Source organism: Nelusetta ayraudi, unplaced genomic scaffold (assembly GCF_046127955.1).
Source record: "Nelusetta ayraudi isolate G7.1 ecotype Tasmania unplaced genomic scaffold, CSIRO-AGI_Nayr_v1 ptg000053l, whole genome shotgun sequence".
Taxonomy (NCBI): domain Eukaryota; kingdom Metazoa; phylum Chordata; class Actinopteri; order Tetraodontiformes; family Monacanthidae; genus Nelusetta; species Nelusetta ayraudi.
The window spans coordinates 5,058,302-5,084,642 of NW_027466103.1; the positions used below are offsets into that span (position 1 = coordinate 5,058,302).

At 44.5% G+C, this 26,341-nt stretch overlaps 3 protein-coding genes across 12 annotated transcripts in view; 2 read left to right on the forward strand and 1 right to left on the reverse strand.

The window, feature by feature from the left end:
- Positions 1-16,323, reverse strand: part of scaper (S-phase cyclin A-associated protein in the ER) — a 57,649-nt gene extending 41,326 nt beyond the window's left edge. Inside the window, exons 1-15 of one of the 6 annotated variants that reach the window (XM_076038042.1) lie at positions 16,212-16,227; positions 16,041-16,134; positions 14,913-15,136; positions 10,130-10,247; positions 8,559-8,635; positions 8,044-8,241; positions 5,600-5,700; positions 5,119-5,235; positions 4,434-4,561; positions 4,007-4,356; positions 3,108-3,467; positions 1,798-1,965; positions 1,621-1,687; positions 1,408-1,525; positions 403-514 (exon numbers count right to left, since the gene is read on the reverse strand). In XM_076038042.1, the coding sequence (XP_075894157.1) occupies positions 403-514; positions 1,408-1,525; positions 1,621-1,687; positions 1,798-1,965; positions 3,108-3,467; positions 4,007-4,356; positions 4,434-4,561; positions 5,119-5,235; positions 5,600-5,700; positions 8,044-8,241; positions 8,559-8,635; positions 10,130-10,247; positions 14,913-15,080 (2,082 nt within the window). In that variant the 5' untranslated portion in view covers positions 15,081-15,136; positions 16,041-16,134; positions 16,212-16,227. Of the gene's footprint in view, positions 1-402; positions 515-1,407; positions 1,526-1,620; positions 1,688-1,797; positions 1,966-3,107; positions 3,468-4,006; positions 4,357-4,433; positions 4,562-5,118; positions 5,236-5,599; positions 5,701-8,043; positions 8,242-8,558; positions 8,636-10,129; positions 10,248-12,855; positions 13,155-14,912; positions 15,256-15,797; positions 15,815-16,040; positions 16,135-16,211 lie in introns of those variants that run through there. The other 5 variants (XM_076038043.1, XM_076038044.1, XM_076038041.1 and 2 more) reach the window with 5 other exon arrangements.
- On the forward strand, positions 15,567-19,391 carry rcn2 (reticulocalbin 2). Of its 4 annotated transcripts, XM_076038057.1 has the most exons (9): positions 15,567-15,715; positions 15,809-15,951; positions 16,810-16,941; positions 17,025-17,127; positions 17,204-17,400; positions 17,490-17,603; positions 17,714-17,807; positions 17,928-18,067; positions 18,528-19,391. In XM_076038057.1, exons 3-9 carry the CDS (start codon positions 16,810-16,812, stop codon positions 18,669-18,671), a joined length of 924 nt encoding a protein of 307 aa, XP_075894172.1. In that variant the 5' UTR covers positions 15,567-15,715; positions 15,809-15,951; the 3' UTR covers positions 18,672-19,391. The 4 variants fall into 4 exon arrangements, with proteins under 4 accessions (XP_075894172.1, XP_075894173.1, XP_075894171.1 ...); XM_076038058.1 differs by lacking the exon at positions 15,809-15,951 and having other exon boundaries at positions 15,677-15,756; XM_076038056.1 differs by lacking the exon at positions 15,567-15,715 and having other exon boundaries at positions 15,763-15,951.
- pstpip1a (proline-serine-threonine phosphatase interacting protein 1a) lies at positions 18,700-26,268 on the forward strand. 2 transcript variants are annotated; one of them, XM_076038049.1, is made up of 15 exons: positions 18,700-19,152; positions 20,067-20,167; positions 20,259-20,333; positions 20,425-20,459; positions 20,564-20,670; positions 20,777-20,839; positions 21,266-21,370; positions 22,224-22,269; positions 22,804-22,883; positions 23,311-23,409; positions 23,525-23,621; positions 23,740-23,824; positions 24,397-24,482; positions 24,967-25,064; positions 25,149-26,268. In XM_076038049.1, the coding sequence occupies exons 1-15, from the start codon at positions 19,123-19,125 to the stop codon at positions 25,278-25,280; spliced, it is 1,239 nt and encodes a 412-aa protein (XP_075894164.1). In that variant the 5' UTR covers positions 18,700-19,122; the 3' UTR covers positions 25,281-26,268. The 2 variants fall into 2 exon arrangements, with proteins under 2 accessions (XP_075894164.1, XP_075894165.1); XM_076038050.1 differs by lacking the exons at positions 24,967-25,064; positions 25,149-26,268 and adding an exon at positions 24,824-24,906 and having other exon boundaries at positions 19,013-19,152.
- The last annotated feature ends 73 nt before the right edge of the window (positions 26,269-26,341 follow it).

Sequence of the window (26,341 nt, forward strand, 5' to 3'; positions counted from 1 at the left end):
TTTTATTGTATTTAGGTCACAACACGTAACACAGAGAATGGATTATAAATTGAAGCGTTGTTTTCCTTTCCAAGTTTACACTGGGATTAATGAGAGTAACACGTTTTGTATTTGCATGGTCAACACATTTTTTTTCAATTCTACGACTCATTCGTCCTGCCAGGGTCTGGGGGAAAAAAACAAACTTCATGAAAGGCTGTTGATTTTGGCTGGGGGTCTCTCTCATGACTGTCTGCGGCCAGCTGGCTGGTTTAGGCTTGGAGCGGGGTGGGGAGTTTATAATATTTGGTGATTCTATCAGGCAGTGTGCTGACAAAACCTCTCAATGTGAGTCAGGCTGGCCTTGGGTTGTTTCTGCGGGGCACTTTCTGTCAACTCTGCGCCGCTCGCTCGCTCACTCACTCTCTCCAAGAGCTTCTGCAGTTTGAGCGACTTCTCCTCGCGGAGCTTGTCCCGAAGCTGCTGGGCCTTCAGCTGTTTCTCCTCGTGTTTCTTCTTGGACTCGGCAATGGTTCTGTCAAAAACATGGAGACGAATCATTTATCTCTTTCTGCTTCACCGCTCGTCAGTGATGCCAGCCATACATTGTCCTGTGGCTCCACGGAGTTTGGGCTAAATTCTTGTCAAAATATCTGAAACTGAGGGGACGTTGTCAATGAGCATGTTGCATACATGGGAATATTCCAGTTAGCATCATAGTTTAATGAGGTAATAATAATATATAATACCAATTTATCCTTACCTGAATTAGATTAACATATAATTTATTACTTCATTAATTACTATGTTATTACTGGGGTATGTAAACAATAATTATAACAATAATGATTAACAAACATACATTTACACTAAAAGAGTTTCTGCCTTTTTCTCTGCACTTGCAGCAGTTTTTAATGCACAACCCGTTCACAGCTGTTGTGCTGGATTGTCTGAGGCTTGACTGGCAAGTCTCGTGCCCCTACTTGCCATTTCCTTGCACTCTGGTCCGTGAAGGAGTGTTGGCTAGTGTTGGCATATAACTGTGACACTGAAGAGCCAAAGGAAAAAAAAAAACACACTGACACACAAGGCAAGGCAACACAAATGGAAAAAAGCAGTATCCCTTCCCTTCCCTTCCCTCGGACCAAATGAGTCTTTTGCTGGAAAAACAACAGGCCTGGCCACCGACACCATGATGCTTCCACCGCTGGGAGTGTACGTCCCTGGCTCACTCACAATGCGCTGATTAACGTGTAAACGGGAATATGCCCCCAGCTGCTGCGCACGTAAACATCCTAACCAGAATATGAACCTTAATCAGAGCGTGCAGCGCACGTAAACACAGGGGGCGCGTGCCAAAACAAAACACAGAAGGCAGCTGAAAGCCGGCCGGAGTGTTAAAACATCCACAACAGATTGTTTTTGGACCTTTTGCGTGACGGGGAGGACAGTTTCTCGTGCATGTGGATTCCGTGTCCAGGGGGCCGAGACGGTTCTTCTTCAACTATCTCCCCCCACGAGGTGCTCTGACGCCACGGCTCTCGTGCTACGGAACACATAAAAGAGAAGAACGGGAATTCAAAAAACAATGTTTTCAGGTCAAATAATTTGCCGTGTTAATTTAGATGTTGATTTCAATACCATCATAATCTGCCAGCATGTCACTCCAATCCATGTTGATTCCGCAGCCTCCATTTCCGATGCTCGTCTGTGAAAAATAATTTGTTTTTTTACATTTAAGAGGCAAAGAAACCCACATCAAATTTAACTGAAAAAGGCCTGTACATGTGAATATATAACTGGCACAGCTGATCTTACAGAAAAATCGCTTTCGTTATCCGTCTCCAGCTCGCTGTTCTCAGCTTGGATCTCTCTGGTCAGCTGCTCCTCCTCAGCGATGGCACTGGCAATCGCCTCCTCGTTGGCCTTTTCCAGCCTGTCTGCGAGCTCCTCTTTTTTAGCAAGGACCTCCGCCATTGACTGCGGCTGAGGGCACGGCAGCACAAGACGCCACTTCACACACGCAGAATTTCACAGTTCATAAAAGTTGACTTTCTGCAAACAACCACTGAGGAGTCAGGAAAACAGAAACATTTTGTTTTTTTCACATAAAATATATCTATATTTGTAAGAGGTTATTTTAGGCTATAAAATATTTCAAACGGTACCCATAAAGGTTTCTGTTTCAGATCCCCAGTGCTGTGCATTCGGGCCGACTCTCTTGCCGTCATGACTTAACGCGACACTTACACAAATGAATAAACTACACTAATCTTAAATAAACTGTGGAACAGAAAACGTGTTTACTGTGCAGCATCTGTAATCGCATAGCTCGGTTATGACGTTGACCTGACTTGCATCTGTGTGCATGATTGACAGAGTGGAACCACGATCATCAACCCACTTCCAGGAACACACAGTCACCACAAGAATCACAGGTGAGGAAGCATTCAAGAGTCATGCAGGTCAGATTTTTCGTGAGCATGAAGAGATGGTGGAACAAGGCAACCTGTGTGCTGCAGGCGACTTTAACTCACCAAGAATAATGGGGGGTTATGTATTTTGATGGCATGGAAAATGAGTTCACTTCTTAGCATCAAGTGTTTGAACAACATAGGTTTTCATTGTGTGCAGGAGGGTTGAATGAAGTATATTGCAATAATATAGGCACTCCCTGAGTGAGGTCAGGAACAGCCTTCAGTTTGAAGCCCAATTGCTTACATTGCAAATTTAAGAGGACGCCTCAGCTAAAACTTAAAGAGCTGTGACTTTACATTCTCCATGATGCATAATGAATGTGACCACACGTATTCCTGCTAACTGCAACTTTTTGGCAGGGGAGGATTCTTAAATTTTGCCAAAATAACAAAAACAGGTTAGATATTTGTTTTGGGCAACACTCTAGCGAACGCGCCGGAGTGCAGAAGTCATCCACTCACAGCTTTTCTTCACAGTAGACTGTATTATAACAACACTACACAGAACTATGCGGTCTTGCGGGCACATTTGGTCTGGAGGTTTCCTAAGACTGACTTTGTTTAGGCGGTGGAGAGCCCATGGGGATCCCTGCTCTCCCCTGCAACCCCGACCTCCCCCGCCCCTCTGCTCCGCCATCTCTCAGCACTCACAGTAGAAAGCTCTGTGGGGTCCAGCACACTCTTCAGTTTCACCGCTGCCACGGGAGCCTCAGCCTGTCCTGGAGCAGATGTGGCCATGCCCTGCGACGCGCCCCCCTCGGCCCCGCCGTCCCCAAACACCAACAGCACACTCGGCCCATCCGTCTGGGGAGGGTCTGGGGATGCGGAGAGGACCAGAGCGGGGACCGGGACTGTTAAGGGAGTGTCTGCTGCCGGTGGTGGCTCTGCGGCTGAGGGGGGGCTGGGCTCTGAGGCAGCTCGGGGTGGAGTGAGAGCTGCTACGGGGGGAGGCGCGTCGTCGCAGGGTGTGTCGACACGCTGCCCCGAGTCTTGCACACTGTCTGCTGGGGGCTGCACCGACAGTCACACACAAAAAACACGCAAACCCAATTTTAACAACATGCATATTTCGAGCGATTCATGACAACGGTAACACACAATGTGCACATGTAAAACAGACCAAAGAAAAGGAAATACTCCACACGTCATGACAAACAAATCATGCAGGAAAGCTGCGACTATCATGCTCTCGACATTCCAATAATGATCAGAATATGCTGATTAGAGATAACAGATTTGGATTAAAAAAAAAAAGAGAAGCAAAACCCATCAACCGATTGCTCTGCACACGCAAGTGTATCTTGAGATATCGGCAGAGTTCTAATTTCATGGGAGGGAAAATGGATTTTCTGCCGACGAAATGTCAGCGTGCAATCAATCGCCTTGAAGTTGCCCATCTGGACAGACTGTCTATGAATACCACGGAGCCCAAAACAAAAACAAATGTGGCTGGTAAAACGCTCTACTGTTTCAATTCCCCCAGTGAATAATTGATGAGTGGGGACCGCTCAGGGAGAAGAAGGGCACCGCGAGACCCTGAACCTCAGTACCTCGATCACGTCCCCATTCTCCGGACATCCAAACTTCTCCAGGGGTTCGGGCTCTGCGGGGACTGGCTTCTGAAGAACTACTGTGGTTTCGCCCTTGTCAGAGGGACACTGAAGATGAGGAGGCGGCTGCTCCTGCTGCTGATGCTGGTGATGTGGCGGCGGCTGCAGCTGTGGAGGCGGTTGCGGCTGCTCCTCCTGAGCCAGTGGATGTGACTGGCCACACTTGGCATTCACCTGCTTTGGAGGAACGTGAGCTATGACGGGAGCCACCTTGGCTACGATTGCGGCGGAGCGAGGTTTGGCGGTGCGTCCCCTCTGCACGGTCTCCCAGCCCTCGGAGTCCTTTTTACCTTCGAGGGGAACACGAGGTGCCGCGTGAATATGGGAAAAGGTGGATTGTGGGTTGTGGATGCAAGAAGCCTCTTACCCAGTTTGTCCACTGGGGCGGCGAGTGGCTGGCTGGATTTAGCCACGGAGTGATTGCACTTGACTCTGTCAGCCCAACTGGGGCCCGTGTGGGTGAGCCGGCCTGCAGTCATTGCAGGCGGAGGGCCACTGAAGGAGATTTAAAAGATATTTTTTTTTGGTTTTTTTTACATTTTTATAACCTCCGCAAGAGTAAGAAGTTTCAGCCGTCTGAAGACAGCGCCTATCTAACACTCCAGCACTCCCAGATATCTCGCGACCGTATTGGACAACAGGCCCTCCATCATGATCAATATCCATTTCCTGCAGCATCAGATTACAGAGCGGTGCACATATTGAGCGGATGCTTCAGCAGTCTTTAACTGACACTTTCATCTACACCTTCCACTGATCCTGTGGCCAAACGAGTGAGAGACTAAACAAATTGCATTAAACAAATGCCTCGGCCATCAGCGATCAATGGCCGGCTTGCTGAGATTACGCAGTCTGCATTTTCCGAGCCCTTTCAAAACACGGCTTGGCGCACCATTCAAACTATTGATTATTTAATAACAGGATGTCTCATAATACTATTAGGACCAAATAATGTGTTATGATGACCTTAACAATAATAAAAGCAAAGTAACGATGCAGCATACGAGACTCGAAGCCTAATTAGACAAAGTGACAGCAAGTGGAGAGCTCACCCAAAGTTCAGTGTGCGCCGAGCACCCGGGGAGGTGACCATTCTGTCTGTGGAAGGGTTGGGCATCACATGACGTCCCGGTGACATCTTTCGCACCTCCCAGGCTAAAGAGGTTGGTCTAAAGAGGGAGAAAGTGGCCAACGTGAGCAAACACAATCCAAAGTTTCAGAAAGACATATCACATAGATGCTTGGCTTGTCAGACTTGCAGTGCAGCGTCAGATTCACTTGCCGCCATTTAATGCAATTCAAGTTTCAGCTAATCTCACTAATTACCAACACACCTTCAGTTTCTGGGCCCAATGGTGGCAGCAGTGATTTACTGCTGATGAACAGGGGACAATACATTCATAAATAAACCTTGAGATACCAATTCATCCCTTTCACTCACAGGAAGCCAGGGAGCCAGCACAGTGACATTCAGGATCACTGCAAGTAGAGGATAAAATGTAAAACTGGCATCCCAAATGAACTGATGGTCACCTGTTCTCTGCATCTGTGTTCTCCAGCTTCTCCTGAAGCTGGATCCAATCAATGAGAGCTTTGAAGTCCCGCACGTAGTTGTCCAACATCATCAACACCTCCTGAACACACAAGCGAATGGAAAACAAGTCAAATTGATGCACATGTGTTTCAAGCAAACTCAAAGTCATTGCATGAGATGATATGGCCATGAACGCTGGCATTTCACTTCTGTTGCACTGCATTGTGGCAACCCTTAGAGCTCCAGTCATACAAAACAATGACTCTACATGCAGAAACTGGAATAACTAATGCTCATTGAAAGCCCAATTTTGCCGTTCAATCAATCTAAAAGCTGACACAATGACCTCAGGTTGCGGCAATCTTGCGCTGCTACGCGTGGACATGTGCAAAGTGATTAAAAAGTTGAGGGGGAAAACCCGAGAGCAAATTTGTATCCGCTGCGCTCGGACGGCCTTACAGCAGGGGTGGTGGCCCGCGTGGAGCCTTTTTTCCCAGGACTCTAATGAAACGAGGGCGGCTGATTGATGGGGAGTGTGAAGGGAGTGGTAATTGAGAGTAAAGCTTCACAGTGCTTTTAGTTAATAGACAAGTCAGGCCAGTGAAAGATGTGTCCAGCAGCAGGTCTGCTGATTAGAGCTGGTTAACAGTCGGGGAGACCGCCGCTACAGGCTGCTGTTCATTTGGTAATGAAGGCTGGGACGGAGCGATGCCTGCTGCTCCTCCTGACAGAAACACCAACAGTGAGTGAAGGCACCATAAAAGTGGCTTTCAGCACGTTAACAGGCATACTTACCTAAATAGAAGCCTCGCGTAACATTTCATGAGGAATGACAAAATGTTTAACCTCCCAGAGGCGTCGCCATAAAGTAGGATGAGCAATAAAAGCCTGTCGTCCATAAGCACAGACAGGACTGAACAGGTAAAGAGACCGAGTTGATATTTTCAATATCAACTATCTCATTTTTATATTGCAAATTTAAACACCACAAAACTAAATTCTTCGGCAATAGAAAAAGGCCATAAACAGGTAAAGACGCTCACTTAATATTGGAAATTCTTAGGTTGTTTTATGAACAAAAAATATATAGTCTCAACATTTAAAGCCCCAAAACTAAAGTGACAATATTCTTTAGCGATAAAAACCATGAAGCTGTTTTGTTGTCATGAGCACTGATTTTTTGTTAAGGTATTTAAATTTATAGGGAGTATTTTATGTCCCGGGTTCCATGAATTGCAAAATAAAAAAAATAATAAGTAGATGGCATTTCTTACGGTAAGCATTTTTTTCAATTTGTTATTACTGTCTGATTAATTTATGAAAAAGAACCCACCAAAATCACAAAATCTGCATTATAATAGCCATTGGCCATCTGACCAATGGTTAGCTATAAGGAGAGAATGGCCATTGAGAAATCCACACTGATCCATAACTGGGTAGGAGCATGCACTGTATAGAAATCAAGGTGATTACATCGCCTAATATTTAAAAATTATCAGAATTAAACATTTATACTAATCAGAAAGAACAAATCAGAGTTTATTCTTTATAAATATTGGCATTAAGTTTCTTTGAAGCTTTTTTTTGTGTGTGTGTGTGTGGGGTGGGGGTGGGTTGTAGCTGGAGTTGATGTCAGAGTCGCTCCACTTCCCCTCCAGATGACTCCACCATCTATCAGTGTCCATTAAGCCCAAACTGGGTGGGATCAGGGATTATGGGCAGCATCGGGCTGCGGAGCCATTAGACTGCATTAGGGTGCAACAGAGACACTGCTGCAGGAGGGGCGGGTGGGGAGGGGAGGGAGGGCGAGGGCATCCACCCACTAGACGGCTGACACAAGTCAACTGACAACATGCTGATCACACCGTGGGGAGGCCCGCTGTGCCACTGACAGAAGGCCGACCACACGGCAGGGGACTGGGCTCGGCGACTGACCGCAGAGCGTCGGCAGAACCCTGCTCAGTGTAATGCCGCGTGGCAGCGCGATCAATAAAACACAGGAGCCTGAGTGTCATATCAGTCAGTCATGCAGAGAACATCGCGACACTGCTCCAGAACGGTGTCCCTCGCCAAAATAAAATGCTGCTGACGCAAACCACGGGGGCAATAAAAAGAACCAAATCCCAATTCTGAGAGCGCCTGACAGCAAACACCATGAATATACAATGCTGTTTACAGTCTGTCATCCGTCTGCAGGCCAGCCAGTCCCCGGAGAGGGCGCTGTGATAGTTCTCTCAGCAGCAGGCCTTCAGAGGGGCCCGGTGACATAAAGCAGGAAACAAGAGGAATGCACCGCAGAGCCGCGCTGGAGAAATTTTTCTACGGCTGTGGTCAGGAATCTGAACGTCGCCCTCTAGTGTTCGTGAGAACCCAACGCTCTCCCCCCTCCCTGAGAGAACTGAATTGTATGGAGTGAGAACCTGTCAGGAGCACACTGACTCACCCTGCATTCCACCACACTCTGGTCTGACTCGCATGTGACGTAGATCTCGTCGACGGCTCGCCGCAGGTTGTCGAAGAGGAAGGCCCAGTAGCGCGCTCGCAGGTCCACCTTGCGGGGCTGCCGGGCTTTGATGGGGCTCTTCTCCGACCCCTTGTCCAACAGCAAGGCGGCCGTGGCTTTGTGTTCCAAAGCTGCATTCTGTACAGAGGAGAAAAAAAAGAAGTACCAAAGTATGACAAAACTTTACATCACTCAAACTGCTTGCAAGATTATTTGTCACTGTGGAGTTGTCATATTTTTTAATTAACATTTGCTATTTTTGATTTAGTAGTTTCAATAAAATGTAAGAGTCAAGCACAATGATTTTAGATATTCTTTGTCAGCATTTAAGGCCTGACTTAAGCAAACAAAGAATTCTTCCTGATCATGACAACACTTCAGAGTGTCAGGTAAACAAAGTGCTGGGCTTAGCTTTGTGTGTGGTGCCCTCTAGTGTAGCTGGCTGGTACACCAACCTGTTTCTTATTCCTCTGCTGGGCTGAGTTGTTCTTCTGAGCCCTGGAGCTGCTGCTGGAGTTGCTCTTGGGCTTTGCTGCGTGGACAAGATAGAAAAAGTGCTCAAAATGCAAACCTGACAATCACAACAAATCAATATGCTTGCAAGTGCTTCAAAGAAACAAAGAAATTAAGACACTACTGGAATAAACAAATGGAGAGAGGTGTGAGAAGCATAATTGTGGAGGCAAAGCTACATTTTGTGCATGATCTTTGCATCTACGACCCGGAAAGACACAAAAATGTAGCAGTTTAAGATTTATGGTTGCACTCCGTCCAGTGCAGAAAATAAGCCTGGAACAAAATAGCTGCAGTGACCCAGAAAGAGGCAAAAAGAGCCAGAGTGAGAAAGTGTTGAGGCTGTGGTGGGAGTTGGAGACGCTGGTGTAAATAACTGGAGCTTTCATAGAAACATATAAGGGCACTGGAAGACAGCCATGATGGAAATAACACAAACAAGACCAACTTAAGTCAAACATCTTATCGGGTTTACTGTCTCTGAAGAACCACAACATCAAGCATGTCATGGAAACATTCAGTGCATTCACGCATTTATCCACTTAAAATTGTGATGCTGGTTATCAGCGTTCCTGTGTTTGCAAAAACAATGAACCGATTCTCATGGAAGAATCAGTTCTCAGTCGGGACCAAATGTCAAAGACTGTTAACATGTTCAAATAGGCAATCTAGCCATCTTGCATTTGGGTTCACACAGAGATGCAGACACATGCAGCACATCCTTGCACACAACATGACTGAAACCTACACTAAACAATGAAAAAAACAGCACTTGCCATGCTCCAATTACTCTCATAATGTTTAACCTGCCGTGTAGAAAATCTGGCCCACCCACACGTCCACTGGCAGTAAATGCAACAACACCATCCACATTGTATTCCAAACACTTCAGGAAGTACAAGGAGGGGAGGCGTTCAGTCCCACGCATGAAGACCTTCCTTCACCTGAGCCTCAGTCAAAGACACACTTTGCACGTTGCTCTCTTCTGCACGTATTTCACTACACTCTACAAGGCTGTCCTAATTACGTTGACCTTTGTCTTGCTGGGAGTGTTGACACCAACCTGGGAGAAGAAGCAGCGCCCTTTGTGACATCACAAAGTTGTGAAGTCACATAAAAAAAATAAATAAATAAATTAAAAAAAAAAAAAAAAAATGTTGTTGGATAGTTCTGGAGTGCTTGTTGTGTAATATGTGGGCCATCCATTGTGTGACTCTTTGTTTAAATAGAATGTCCTAAATGTTCTGCTGCCGTTCAGTGATGTTTACATACTGTTGGACAGCACTTTGAGCTCTATTTCTATGCCGCATAAAGTTTATTTCCATCATTATGGTTACTACATGTCAATGACACCATCAGCTGAACTAGATTCTCTAAATGCATAAAACCCTGCTTTGCGATTTCCCCTTGTCATTCAGCATACAGGTTGACAGAGTGTTTGCCGAGTGTGGGAACAGACAGCCAATACAGAAGCGAATACATGCACGTGTTTGATTTGTATGCAGCGGCCAACCTTCCTCCTCTTTGTTCTCGAGAGGGACGCTCCAGGCGATGAGGTTTCGAGCAGTGCGGCCCTCCTCGGCGACGATCTTCCTCACCTTGTCATGGCTGTTGGAGCGCTGAAAAGATGCCTGCACAGAGGGGAAAAACAAGTTTTGGCACATTAGAGCTGCACTTTTCTCCTCCTCTAGAACAAACCATGGAAGGGGGATATTCGCAATGGAAAAAAAAAAAAAATAACTTTTAGGATGTGAATCACAATTTGACAGCCTACATATGACAACCTACAAGGCTGCTTTAATGGAGTGGCCTTAAGCAAACTTAGAAACCATCATATGCCATTAATTATTAAGACCCTAAACGTTTATGAGCTTAAAATTCCGAGGTATAAGACAGGACAAGGATCTAATTGTTTCAGACTGGAAGCCAATGAAACACGGTAGAGCAGAGGAGACGTTGCATCTTAGGGTTCCATAACAGAACACGTTTAAAATAAACCAAAATTATTGAATTTTGCCCCCATTTATTTCTCAAACCTAAATAATTCACTCGAGAGCAAACCAGCAATAACGTAGAGGATGAGTGTTGTTGCTATGGTTACCTTCCATCAATACAACTAGTGTTTTGATAAATGTTTTATACTGGAGCAGTGCAGTGATAGATATACCTAATTGAAATCTGCGCTTTGCATGTATTGAGATTTTGTTTCATATAAAAAGGCTTATTTTATTTTTGCCTATTTTCAAATTGACATATTCCATCCCAGTCGGAGCAGCCTGCAAACTGCATTTAATCTCTGGAAAACATCTCATATACAGCCCAGCCTCCTGCTAAAATGTCCTGCTAAATATTCCGGCTTAAATTAAACATGTTTTATGTGTTAGGGAGCATTGTTGGGGAGGGGACATAAACAAGGCAGCCTCAAAGAAGCAAAAAACAATCTGGCTGAGGGCAAGAGTGGATCAGTCAGGTCCCAGTGCATTTTGTACCATCATAAAGGTTTCATTTGCAGAACAACACACTTCCTGAAAAGGTGAAGCAAGACAATTAATCTGGTGGGAAAGAAGGTAGAAAATCATTGACAGATGACCAGCACATTGTGCTGTTCTCAAGCCGAGGGGGTTTTTGCACGCTATGGGGTCTGTGAAAAGTGGATTGGTCATGTAGACAAACCACATACACACACACAAAACAAAGTAAAAAATCTGACTTTCAGGGCCGTTTGTTATGTTAAAGAACACCATGATTTAGGACGCTCCAATTAACCCCAGTCTGCAGTTGCGAGCAGTGGAGTGTGGAAACCACATTACGGCTGCTGCTGCTGACTGACTTTATGGAAGAGACGTAGTGACGCAGGCAGAGATGAGGAATAGCTGGAGGCAGACGCTCTGTGCCCAGCACGCATCATGGTTGACCTACACATTGAGTATGCATCAGTGAACTCGAGTGTGAACCGCGGCTAAAGGCACATACTGCGAACCAAAATACACTGTTCAAGGAGTCCCTCAGCCTGGTGATGGATGTCTTAGGGATGCCACTGATTGACTGCTGCTCTTCTGTATGCCCGCCTCACTATCACCTGATCTGCATAATAACGGACAACAATGCAGGGAAGCACCTCGTGACCTACTTATTATTTGACTTGGTCGCCGTATTCCGACTTCTGGCTGAAGGGCAACAACGAGAATTTAAGACGGCACCTTTTCAAATAGAAACTTGCCGCTTTGGATTTCTCCCATCACATGTTGATATCGGTCTGTAGCAAACTGTGGCATCATGTTGAGTCAAATTAAAATACACCAAAGAGAGAAAAATCAGCAGAGCCAGGTCTGTCTCCCTTTTTTTTTTTACCAAATGAGTCATGGAACAAACAGTTCACTCACACAGTTGCCACCGCCACCACCAGCAGCACCACCGCCAACACCACCGGCAGGAAAACCAGAAAAAAAAAAACATTTGTTTGTCACGTTAACTACTCAGTTTAGTTAATATATTACCAAAGGACAAATCGTTCACAAAGGCTTACGGTTTAAATGAAGAAAAATGATATAAAACAACGTCTCCAACTGACCTTGTCAGAACAATAACGCCATGACTAATAATAATTAGGAGTTTCACATGCAGCCACAGCATGCGTGCATCGCTCGGATACAATTTAATGTCCCTTCAGGAGACACCCAGCTGACCTACTTTCGCTGAGCAAAATTCTTTATATGTGTCGAGTGGCTTTGGCTTTACTCTGCAAAAGGCTGCCAAGAGATAAATGATATCAAAACACTGCGGTCACGGAAAACCAAAAAAAAAAAAAAAAAAACTGTGTAAGGAGCAGGGAGGTGAATCAGAAATGACGCACCCGCTGCCCCTGACATGTTGTAAATATTTACTGTGCGTTTCCTGGATTTCATGGCCGCTGGATGACGGATCGGTGTTTGGAGAATACCATGGCTACTCATTCACGAGCTAACAGTGCAGCAATAATGGGGTTTTTTTGGGTCCAAATTGCAATACAGAGAAATTTGACACGCCACCTTGCGCTTCCTTGACATGCTTTTCATTCTCATCCACCACCAACGCTGTTCAGGAGCAAGTGTAGGGTTTCCCTCTTTAGCAGGGGGGGGGGGGTGGGAGGCAAGGGGCGGGGGGGGGCGGGGGGGGTTCCAGAAACATAAGGCATGTGTCAAAACGAGCGGACACGATCAAGCTCGGCGCTGCTGATCACAAGGCTGAGGGCATACGTACAGAATAGAAGCAGAGTCTGAACGCCGGCTCCTCGTCCTCCCCCACCTCTGACATACTTGTGCGGCCCACTTCAGGCAACCTGTTCCCCCTCGCCAGCGCTGACACTTGTGGACGGTGACATCGTCATCTGACAGCAGGGGCACCAAAATAGACTCCTTGCTGCTGCTGCTGCTGCTGCTGCTGCTGCTGCTGCTGCTGCTGCTGCTGCCTTGTCGTCCAAAAGCACCGTGGCAAGTTGCTCAGCTGTGTCGACCCCTCTGCCGGAGGGGACGAGCCTGCCAGTCGACCCCCCCACCTACGCCCCCTCCCTTCCCCCCTCACTTTGACCGTTCCGTGTGCAGCGTATTCCCGGTCAGCGGCCACTTCTTCTCAGACGCGAGCCGTCAGCCTGCCACTCTCCTCCGTCTCCAATCGCACGCAGCTTCCAACATTTACAGCTTCTCCAACTCTGTCGACAGCTCCCACTCTCACTCTCTCTCTCTCTCTCTCTCTCCCTCTGTCTGTCTCTCTCTCTCTCTCTCCAACTCTCTCCCTCTCTCTCTCCCTCTCCCTCTCATCTCTCACTCTGCTTCTGCCACAAAAGTGCGCAGTCATGTGAACACAGAGCGGGCCTGCCGCTCGTGCCGCACCCCCTCCTCCTCCACTCCCACCCCCTTCATCCTGTGGTGCCAGTGATGAGAGAGTGGCTCTGGGCTCGGCGGCAGCGCGTGCTAATGCGAGCCTCGCCATGCATCAGAAGCACGGGGAGGGCGACGCTCTGGATCTGATTGGACTGGGCACTCGATGACTCAAGAGTCGGGGGATGGGAAAAAAAATAACAACAACATACGGCCGCATGGTTTGACTGCTGATGGTGCAACTTACAAAGACTGAGAGGAAAAATGCCGGGGGAAATTTTCAGGAGACAATAACTGCTTGCCATCATTAAAAAGGCTGTTTTGGTTTGCAAAACAGTTGTTCTAGTTAGTTAGTCAGGTCTTTATTGTCTCATAGGGATAATCGTTTTCATACCCAAACATGTAGAAACCCTTTCCCATACATTTAACTTACACATACACAAAAAGACAGCAAAGCAACAATGATATAGTCCAGTTTACATAGTGTCATTCAGTGCTGTGATGGCTGATAGAACAAAGCTTTTTTTAGGAAAGGTCTTTTTTTCCCAATTAAGTGTCCTGTATCCTCGGCAGGATGGGAGGAGTGTGTGTTGTTCGTGCCAGGCGTATGATGGGAAGTTCATTTGCATGTGACAGACAGAGGGTGGGGAGGTTGATTATTATTGATGCTGTGTCAGAAGTTTATTTTTGTTGCTTACAGTGGGCTGGGTGAAGAAACAGGGAGAGCGGTACATTAAGATGGGTTGGATGATACTTCTGTAGAGCAGCAGGAGGAGATGGGAGACCACAGGCCAGCTCTAGAAAGTCCATCCTTCTATTAACTGCTGTCCTTTTCGACATGTTTTCCAAAACACAGAAACACAACCCTTTGTGAGGTCACAAAGAGCACGGATGCCTCCACTCACAGTGAATGACCTCAACCCCTGTCAGGAGATTGCTCTTCCCTCTCAGGCCGTCTCATCAATTTTACCAGGAAACTATGAACAGGTAAACATATGGATCATATGGATAAGGAAATTTGCAAAGCTACTCTGGAACTACTGGAAACCGGAATAACCGGGTTATTGATGGCGAGGAGAGTTGCCATTTTTTACAACTTGTCTCCTGTTAAAGGTTCTCAAGCTAAGCCCGAGGCTGTCAAATTCTTAGGAGATGAGATGATCCTGTCCTCTTTTGACACACACACACACACACACACACACACACACACACACACACACACACACACACACACACACAGAAAGAAAATGGGAAAGAAAATGCAACCAAAATGCCACCGCCATCGCACTCTCAGCAGGTAAGGTCACTCAACTGGCCAACGTTAGCTCACGCTAGCTCGCAATGCACCATTTAAAAGGATACATTTTCTTTCGTTTAAAATTGGTTGGATTTTGGTCCTATATTCTGTAAAAGGAAACGGCCCGGCTACTCCTCACGTACCTTTAAGGCGCTCAAGGATGGATTCTTGCTCTTGCCTCCACCATGCGAGGAGCCTGAGCTGTTACTGCCAGACCTCTCCCTGCCGTCTCCGCCTTGGCTACTCCTCGGACCGAGTCGGTGCTGACCGGCACCACGTCGTCGTCCATCATGGCGGTTGTCTTTGGACATCGAATAATGTTGGGTGGTCGGCCAGTAAAAGAAAAACGTCCACGGTCAGCGTTTTCCTGTTGTTACAGTTGATGGGAAAACATGTCAGGTAAATGCATGCCAGTGGGAGCAACCTAACGAAGCAGGAAGTCGGCCTGGTATAAGTGTATGACTGACATCGGAGTGGACCAATGATTGAACCGTACTGGGAGAAAGACGTGCATCTCAGCCAACCACGTACAGACCAATGTGGGCCAACGAGTCGGGGTATGTTTTCTGTGGGCGGGACTTGAAGCTGTCTGCCATAGCAACCATGGGGATCGAGTGAGAAGTTCGGTTGGTTCGCCAGTGAGTCAAGCTATCTATGTACAGCAGGAAACTGAAGACGAAGATGAATCTGCCTTCAAATTATTTGGATCGGATGTCAGAGGAAGAAGAAGTCTGACAACAAATTCACTATTATTATAAGCATTATTTTCTCTTTTATTTTCCCTGCCAGTTTTAGATTTAAAAATATAAAGGCTAACATGGTCGTCATTGATTCAATGTTAGGATAATGACTGTTATTTTGAAAATTTAAACCGGAAGGTATTGTATATTTTTAGGTGAATAACACGCAAAATAATAGGCGTTTAACTGCAGAACTTTTGAAGCAGGTTAGCGAAATCTTACATTATATGCCAGTTTACACATTTTGGTAATTACTATTTTTTACCTTGTCATGCATCGTCTGTTTACCTTTGCTAAAGGGGTACTTGGTGATTGGTGAAAGGAGAACTGTTGAAGACACGTTTCTGAATCGAAACAATATTTACACTGCCGTGTGCACTTGTACGGAAGATATCTGTGTGTATCACAATACCTGTGCTGTCCTGGGACTGGTAAAACGAAGGTATGAAGTTATTTACGAGTACAGTATTTTCAACACGGGGTGGATTGCGTGTTGCGGTTAACGTCATCGCATGCGCAGCTGAAATTCACTCGTGAAAAGTTCCAGATGCGAATAGATTTAAGCAGGCAGTAACACTGCTCATCAGATATGTGGAAGATCTTTGTTGACGTTCTCCTACCATGCCTGAGTAGAATGTACAGATGGTTATAAAGAACATTATACAGTGCGAGTTCACCAATGGAGACAACGTTGATACTTACCTTTAGTTCTTCCATCAATGAAAATGCTGCTTCTGGAAATCTTCCAACGCTCATTGAATGGTTTGAAATCCATCGCTCCGTTTTGGGATGTGCCGCTTTCTCTGCTCTGGGCTCACTAGACTGACTTCCACTGATGTTGCTTCCTTCCAACCCAACTTTAATCTTGGAATTCAGCGGCAAAGTATACAGAAATATGAATCAAACACTCCGAATTCTGAGAAAATTGCTCCACATATTTACAATGAATATTAAATAGAATTTATTTTTTCTTACCAACTTCAAATCGAGTGAGGGACGGCTTTTTGTACTGATGGATGAACTATTTATTTCTATTTATTATAAACAGCATTTTGTGGACTATTAGCATAACTTTGTAACCAGCCAACCATCTCATCTACAGGCTTTTGTTTCTATCAAAAGTTATGTTCTTGTTACGATTTTGTTAAAATTTCAGTGGTGAAATTGTGTGTGTTTTTTGTTTTGTTTTGTTGTTGTTTTCTTCCCCACAGTGTTTTTATTTGAGTTTTGTAGCAGCACAATCTCCGTATGTCAATTTTCGTAAGTTAGCTGCCAAGAAATTGTGTGTTTTACTTCACAGATGGACTCACCTCTGTTGCTGCTGCTGCTGTGTCTGCAGTTGGGATTTGGTCAAAGCTCAAAACATGAAGACCATTATATTGGCCAGCAGCACAACCCTCAGCATGACATGAACGTTCTGCTCGGAGAGGAGGTCTTCAAATACAACACATCTTTTGAATAGAAAATGTTTGGAACATTTTCTCTTTACTCATTTATTCTCTTTTTCTCCATCAGGACTCCGAGGAAATAAAGAAACTCAGTCCTGCCCAGCAAAAGAGAAAAATAGTAGAAATTTTAAAGGAAATTGATACAAACGGAGATGATCTGTTAAGTGCAGGTAGGCAAACCTGTCAGCGGGCATCAAGACCTAAGAAGAAGTGAATGAGGACCACACTCTTGTTTTGTGCCCACAGAGGAGCTCACGTTGTGGATCCAGCATGTCTACGGGACGTACGCACTGGATGATGCCAAGGAAAGATTCCCAGAGTTCGACACCAACCAGGATGGTTTCGTAACGTGGGAGGAATACAACCAGGTCGCCCACAATCAGCTGATTAGTTTTGATGACTCCGCTGTGCTGGATGATCCAGAGCAAGAGTCTTTACGATATGCAAGTATCCTTCAATTGTCCTGTTATTAATCTGGGTGTACTATATTGTTAGTTGACACTTGTGTCGAAATGTTCTGAATCCCCCCCAGCTGCATCTGAAGGAGAAGAGGCGCTTCAACTTCGCCGACCAGGACGGCTCGGCCGGACTAAATGTGACAGAGTTTCTTGCCTTCACTCATCCGTCTGAAGTAGATCACATGGCTGTGAGATTAGTATTTTTTTCTTTCACCAGCAAAACTCAGTAGCAAAATGGCTCATTTCAGAAAGTAATGGTTATCTACTTTATTCCCCTGCTCCCTTCCCCCCACCATAGGACTTTACTATTGAAGATGTTTTGGCGGAATATGACTCGGACAAAGATGAACTCATCAGTCTTAGTGAATTTATAGGAGATGTTCGTGGGGAAGGTAAGAGGACAATTTGTTAATTTTAATATTAAAAAAACATCCCTCATCAGTTTCCTTGTTCCAGTTGCCAGCCCCTGCACAGCGTCAACGCTGTGTCTTTCTTTGTGTGTTTGTGTTCAGGAGAGTCTCCCTCGCAGTGGGAGGTCGAAGAGACCGTGAGATTCAAAGACCTCTATGATCAAGATAAGGATGGCAGGCTGAATCGAGAGGAGCAGCTCCGCTGGGTCGCGCCTAATAGCTATGGTTCGGCGAGAGAAGAGGTGAGTCTCGCGTGTGTCTTCGCATGTGACGGTAAAGATCAACTAACACGAGTAAATAAGTGCTGATTCTGTATTGTTAATAAAAAATCCCAATCATTAGAAATGAATTTCTCTTTTAAAATATTAAAATAGTCATTTGTTGTTCTGCTCTTATTTAAAACCCATTGCTTCAATAAAAAAGGATGATACTTTGAAGGATGTTGTGAAATTGTTAAAGAAGGAACCTAAACGTCTCCATCTCCTCCTGGTGGTGATCTGTAATAAAAGTGAACCTGTCGCAATTTTATGCTTACATAGAGACTTTCAGCAACCTCTGTGAAACCTTACCTCACAAACATTTTAGGGAGAAAAAAAAAACCTCCACATTGATGACAGGATGTCCTTGTGAGCACTCAGCTGCCGCATCAGAAACAAATTGCTTACTTATATCATCTCTTTGTTTTTTCTTGCATGGCGACAGGCTCTTCACCTTCTGAAGGAAATGGACCAGGACGGTGATGAACGGATCTCTCAGGCAGAGGTTTTGAAAAATCAAGAAACATTTTTGAACAGCGAAGTGACAGACTACGGCAGACAGCTGCATATATCGCACGATGAACTGTAGCTATGTTTCCACTAACGGGCTGTGATATCGGATGTCATTTGAAAATAATGGAAATCTTGATTGCAACAAGTCAAAGTCTCCCTTTAATTGACCACAGAATAATACAAGCCACTGTAGTTATCGGGGCAATCTCTACTAACACGTTGAACGACGATTCTGTTGAAGTTGGACTGTGCTATTCTTCTGACTAATCCTCTTTCTTATACGCCAACAGCAGCAACTGCTGACATGTCGCAGCTCTTCCTCTTTTAAATCAACAGGCAAACGAGTGAGTGAGTGAGTGAGTGAGTGAGTGAGCGAGAGAGCGAGTGTTTGAAGGCTGACTTCCTCAGTGCGTCAGTGTCAGTTTCACTAGTGTGGTGCAGGAACCAGCTATCGCACACAGAGAGTCTATCAGACTTCAGGTGGAGTGGATTATCGTTGTATTGCAGGAGCTTTTTTTGATGCCAAGATGACCTTACTATTTAGAAATTCATTCTGGGTGAGTGAACGTGTTCTCTACGGTGGTAGCGAAGTTGACCATGTGCGCTCAGTGTGTTCACTCGAGCATTGCTATTACATTTCTCTCCTTTAAAAATGTGTGTCTGCAACGGATACCGTATTCAGAAGATTTTGTCCTCACCTTGCACAAATGTTCTTTGTCGCTTCTGTCCTGTTTCTTGTTTTTTTCTACACTGAAACTGTACTAGGACAACAAAGAAATAAAATGGCCAAATATTATCCTGGGTATTTTTTTCTTCTTTAAACATAAGCAAAGCGTGAAACTAGACAGTTAAACAGTAACTTCAGCTGCATGGTGAGGTGCTTCCTTTTCCCTCTTGATTCTTCACTATGCAAATTTGAGCTTGATAATCACAAAAATGAGCGCCAGTGTTTTTTTTACACTGGTTCTAACAATTTGGCAGTGACCAAATACCATTTGTATAATAATATTAATCACAGTATATAAAGTCAATTTTCTTATGAAATGACAAAATACAAGCAGATAGTTGGATGATAATGAAGATAAAGACGCTTTTTAAAAAGTCTGTTATTTCTTTAACCTTGTGTTGGGATTTTTTTTTTTTTTTTTTTTTTTTTTTTAAATACAACCTTGCATTTAAAAGCAGTAGGGTGCACTAAATGCATCATTTATATTCCCCCTGCAGTATTAAAAGTTTTCACTGGAGTGCGTACTTAAAAAGTCAAACAGTTGGAAACAGAATGGAAGGGGACTTTAAGCAGCTCCATGCATCAGTTTTGATTTCCGAGATCACACTTCACCTGTGTGTGTGAAAAAAGTTGTCTCTACAGACAGTTGTCTCTAAAATGAAATCAAGTCTCTCATCCAGTGAAATCATGAGTCTCCCTATAAAATGAACCGTTGTTGTGAGCGCGTGCGGGTTGTGTTTGCAGGGCGAGGACTTCATCAGCAACGTTGGCTATGAGGTCATCTGCCAACGACTTAACGACGGCCGACGTACCTGCAAAGACATGGAGGACCTTCTAAAAATGAGGTGGGCCCATGTGCAACACGTACGAGCGCTTTGACCCCAGCCGACCTCGACTGGCAAGTGCTTCAGCTCTGTTGTGGTCGTCTGTGTTTAGGGCAGCAGCAGAGGAGAAATACGGCAAAGAGCTGATCGCCATTGCGCGCAAAACTGGAGGATTATACGAAATCTGGTGTGTGCGTGTGTGTTTTTAGAACTGTTCAAGACATAGTCCCTAGAACTGCAGAAGCATTCTAACAAAGTGCCGTGTCTTGTTTTCACAGCTCCCTGAGAGCATCGTTTGATGAAATGAAAACACGTGAGCAGAACTTTTGTGTCATGTGTTTACAAACAACAATGATGCTGTAATGTTCCTCTTAAATTCTTAACTGTTTTTTTTGTTTTGTTTTATTTTTATTTCAGAAATTGAAAATGTCGGACAACTGCACGTTTCGCTAAGTGGAATGCTGAAGGAGGAGGTGAAGAGAATGGAGCAGTTTAGGGAGCGACAGAAGGAGCAGAGGAAGAAGGTACATGAAACGTTGTAGCTTTTTTTCTTTGTACTCGCTTAAGAGGAAATAAAGACAGGAAGGTTGTGACATTCAGACTTGTCGTTCTGGTCTTCTCCACTCTTAGTTTGAATCTATCATGGACATGGTGCAGAAGACAAAGGTGTCCCTCTACAAGAAAACTTTAGAGGTGAGGTCCGTCCGCTTGTCATCATTATAGAGCCACTGTTGAAATGACTTACATCAGTAATGAACAGCTGTGCAGCCCTCATTTTCCAGTCTTTGTGCATCAAAGTACATCAAAGAAATATCAAAGGAAAATAGAGTTTACCTAAAAAGACTTCCTCTGATACTTGAAGCAAACCACTGTGAGTGTGGCATTTTTCATTTTCTAAGAATGAAAAAAGGAAGAAGTTGAATTACGATCCTGCACCTTGTGAAATCTGTGAAAGCATGGCACTTTGTTGGGTGGGCGGGCTGAGGGAGGGGCCAAACTGTCACTCAGTTCTTTTTCCTGTCAGAGGTTCAGAAGGTTCAGAGAGAGAAGGTGAACAAAGCTGGGTTGCCTTTTTTTTTTAATTTGTTTCTGTGGTTTCTGTTCCATTTCCTGCTCTAGTCGAAAAGATCCTATGAGCAGCGCTGCAGGGAGGCGGACGAGGCCGAGCTAAACACAGAGAAGCTGAGCAGCTCCCAAGCAGCCACTCCCAAACAGATTGAAAAGGTAACGCTGTCGTCTCTGCTCATCAAACAGTGACATCTTGAGAAGTTCATCAGCAGGACCGGAAGCGCGCCTATTTCTGCATCACACTTCACCAGCCTGTAGGCGTGCGTGGCTGACAAATCATGCTTGCACGCACGCACACATGTTCCACCCAGAACTCAGATCAGACGTGTGAAAAGATTAGTAATTCTTTCCTCAGCACTACAGATTAGTCACTGATTTTAATGCTTTATTTTTCACTCAAAGGACCGGAAGATATTCAAATGTTCGCACTGCAGTCACCGGTCGGAAAGAAATATATATGCAAGGGGGTATTTGAGGGACTGCAAAGCACCTTTGTCCGCTTTTAAAATGCTACAATTTGATGTTTGTGTTTAGAATTAAGTTTTCTTATTTTGTCTCATTAACAATAAATAACAAAATCATTTTCATTTGCTTGAGTGCCTCTGATGCAGGCAAACCTTTTGAAAGCCCCCGCCCCCCCAAAAAAGAAAAATAATAATAAATATTAATCAATAAATATTTAATGACAATCGAGTAAAATTTTAAGGGCAATACTACAACATTAATTAAAGTGTCTTCATTCCTGTTGGGAGATAAGGGATTGTTTCTCAAACAAAACTGAACCTTAATTCACTGCTGCCCCATAATGCAAACTGATTTGGAAATTCTCATTTTCAATTGAGCCCTAATATTTTATTTTAACAAGTTTGGTCCAGATTGGGATTGTGCTTTTTCACAGTAAACATATATAAACCTTTTTTTTTTTTTTACCATGAAATTCATGCAGCTGACTTTAGTTTTACCATCACACAGACATTACAGGCTTTTCATATTTTCTTTCTTTTCCCAGATGAACATAAAATCCAAACAGTGCAGAGAGGCGGCAGAAGAGGCCGGTAAGTCCAGAGCTAATGAACTGTAAATTGACAGTTTATTCAAACAGGAAGCCACCGTGGTTTACCGGAACCTATTTTCAGAACATGACGTTATCGATTGCTTCCTTCTTTTTTTCAACTTATGTGGTCCAATGTGCATACGGGGCCAGTATGCACATTGTTTACTCTGGTGTGACTGTTGGCTTCTGTGCTTAGGTTCCTAGAAGTGGAGCTGTGCGACGTTGCAGCTGCTCTCTGAACGCCTCTTGTTAGTGAGAGAAAATAATATTTGAATACCGTGGGAGTGGCCATGGAGCTGCCGTTAAGCCTGAAGCAGATAAAATATAGGTTTAAAAAATGTAATGTCCCCCCCACCCCTTAATTTGTTTCTGCAGCCGGGTCTGATACAGGCACAGGATAGAAAGAGTGCAGCAAAAAGAGTAATGCTCTCTGTGCTGTCCAAAAGTTGACTGTTTCCTCTACGTCTATTGAAAGAAAGTTCCTGTGCATCAAAACCAAAGCGGCTGTTCATTCTTCCAACTGTCAATTCTTCAGGGAAGCAGTACGTGTCCAACATTGGGCAGCTTGACAAGGTTCGACAGGAGTGGGAGGCAACGCACATCAACTCATGCGAGGTACAAGTTGAATCAAGAGCGGAATCCACATTGTGGGCCCAGGTTTGAAAATGTACAGGTTTGGATCAATGCTGGCAATACCCGAGGCCTGTTGGGTCACTCAGGATGTACAACACTTCCTATGAGCTGAGTCTGAAATGAGTCACTCACAGAGCTAAATGTTGCATTAATCTACACTGCTACGCTGCCCGTTTCAAATCCCCTTTATTTCACTCTCATTTATAATGGTTGCTTTCGTAACCCCTTCTCTATCTGCGTATTTGCCTATGTCAGTCAGTTTGAATTGTATATTTTGTTACATAATTGTGAAGACGGGAAACTGTAATAAAAAAGAAGACTGTACCCAAAACAGAAAGTGAGCTACAGCCGTGCGGCTTAATAAACTGGCTCATCTCAATAAGACTTCCCCAACCTCTATATCTGGCAGATGTTTCAGCAACAGGAAGAGGACCGCCTGAGCATACTGAGAAACGCTCTGTGGGTGCACTGCAACCATTTATCAATGCAGACTGTGAAAGACGATGAGGTGGGTGCGTGTGTGCGTGTGTGCGTGCGTGTGTGCGTGTGAGAGAGAGGCCACTCTCGTTCCCCCTCCCAGCACGGCACGTGCGAACTCATTGCGCCATCCACTGCTCTCTCAGTGCTACGAAGACGTGAGGAAAACGCTGGAAGTGTGCGACATCGCCACAGACAACAACTGCTTTGTGGAGATGAAAACCACCGGCTCAACACCGGCAGGTAACAAGCCACCACCCCAGCACCCAACCGATTTGAATATGTTCCGCACTCTCTGTTCTGATACTGTTGCCTTTTCAGCAGGGTTTTGTATTTCAATGTCCTCAATTTGCCCTCACAGCTCCAATAGAGTACCAGGATTACTACCAGAGAGACGCCACAATGGAGAGAAACAGCACTGGCTTTGTCGGAGGAGTGATGAAAAGGTCGGGCTGGCACCAGAGGTGGCAAAAGTATTTACATTGTGTACTTAAGTAAAAGTATGGGTACATGTGTAAAAAAAAAAATAAAAAAGAAATGGTAAAAGTAATAGTACTGAGTCAAGCCCTTTAGTCGAGTAACAGTGTTGGGTGTTGGGTAGAAAGTAAGATTTATTTTTTTGCACTTAATGCACCAAGACATTTGTTGATAAACTGAGGTACTCTAAAGTAACCTCCCTCCCTAAAATATGTTTTATATTTAATTACACAACAGCAGAGTTCCAATAGCTCCACTTCAAGCTAAAACAATATGATATGTGACTTTGAACAGAATCTGTGTGTTTTAGACACTTTTAAGCAGATAAGTAACCTATGTATATTTGTGTACAAATAATGGCAGTAAAAGTAAAAAGTCATCAGAAGAAGAAAGACACAAGTAAAGTACAGATACCTGAAAAATCTACACATGTACAGTGACCAAGTATTTGTGCTTCGTTACTGCATGACGCAGCAGTTTGAACTCCCAGCCGACGGCTGCAATCAAGGCTGGGTTGTAAAAGTTTTCTCCAATTTTGCAGGTTTACCAATCTTCTGCAAGGGAATTGTTCCAGTGGCTCCAAAATCAGCATCAATGACTCAGATTCCCATCAATCTGGCATCATAGGTAGGACCTCTGACTTGTCTACAGAAGCAACATGACTGAGAAAGCCCACTTGCCTTTGCAACACTCGTCATGTGAAGGGCGTAGGGAAGGATCTGTTATTTTGTGGCACACGAACAAAGCGTCCAAATGTGTGTAGTTGAAAGCGAACAAAATAGCAAGCTCAGATGTAAAAACAATAATTTCACTATTTATTTCTATATTTAATTATTTTTCAGAGTGTGACTGAAAAAGCTGCATAACGTCGTGTCTGTGTCTGTGTCTGTTTTGTTTTTAGAAGGGTTAGTCACTCGCGAATATCTTTACTTAACTTTTTCCTCTGTGTAATGTTCTTTTTCTAAAAGTGCGAAAACAAACTGAACTAAACCTAAGCGAGGAGTGAAGGCAATCCAACTAGAATCTAATTTGGAAAGAAAGTCACTCTCCACGTTGCTTAGCTGACGCTTACGGCACCTCGCGTTGATCTCATCTGCAACTCTGTGCGCAGAAGAACCTTCGGATGGACTTTACGCCTCCGTTCACGTACAGTCCAGGCGGCAGACGCACAGCGGGGAGTACAAGGCCACCTACGACTTCGAGGCGCAGGTACCCTGCCGCAGCATGAGGCCGGTGGATTTGTTTGCGTTTTGAAGGTGGTGTCATGACGCCTTGTTTTCTGCCCCTCTTCAGCGAGCCGACGAGCTCTCGGTGTCTTGTGGCGACGTTGTGGTTGTCACTGACCAGAGTGAGGACGGCTGGTGGACGGTACAAAGGAACGGCCTCAGCGGGCTGGTTCCAGGATCTTATCTCACAAAAGTTTGACCCGAACGGAAGACTGTTGTGCTGCTGTTGCTTTTTGAAGCCTCACTATTTCAACTTTGCCACAGTGACTGTTTCACTCTTACAAGCTGATTGAATGGACAAGTACACCCATGAATTTAGTTTTATTCTTATAATTTTTTTGTGTTTCAAAAAGTTTGGCTGCATCAGAAACACACAAGCAAATGGATATTATTTTGTTGTTTATTGTTAATAAGACAAAATAAGAAAACTAAATTTGTACAGTTGGTCTACTCTTGTGCTCTGGATGTGTTGCAAGTGACGTCATCTTCCTAAAACATCCAGTTCTGAGCTGGATGGCGCAGTGCACATGCAGCACGTGGGGGAAATGTTGGTGATGTCATTAAAATTAACATCACAATTCTTAGCGCAATACAGTACATGTCACTGTACCACCACTGCACTTCCTGGATTGTAGACGCCACCCTTTTTGCGCCACAAGACTTGGACAACTTTGTACCAGTAGAGGGCAGACACCATCACAACATCCGACAAGGCTTTGAGGGGATTGGACCATAACAGATCTGATGAACGGAATACTATTATTACTAATATTTAAAGAAAATTTTGCACAATTATCTAATTATTATCCTCAATTCACCACATTAGGATCAGTGGAGGATTCTCCGTAGAGAACTTTGAGACTACGGTAATCAAGTGTCCCCATGACAATATTGCATAACCCAAAAGTCAGAGGCTTGCTGACGTGGCACATAAATCATTCAAAGCTTGGGATGAGATTTATTTTGTTGTGTGCATCCGGTTGCTTTGGCAAGCAGCACCCAAATCAAAATCTTTCTCTGCAATAACTTCCTCTAAAGAGCCTTCTCTGCAATAACTTCCTTAATGTACACTTGTGGCCTTCATCATTTGTTGTTTTAACTGATCATTTTTTCATTTTCTTTTTTACATCTATGTAAATGAAATCTTACTGTCAATAAAAAAGTATTTATTATACATTTAACACAAATGGCAAGCACCCCCCCCCCCCCAAGTCCTTTGTTGTAATAAGGACTTCCTAATGTCAATTACTGTTAGTACGA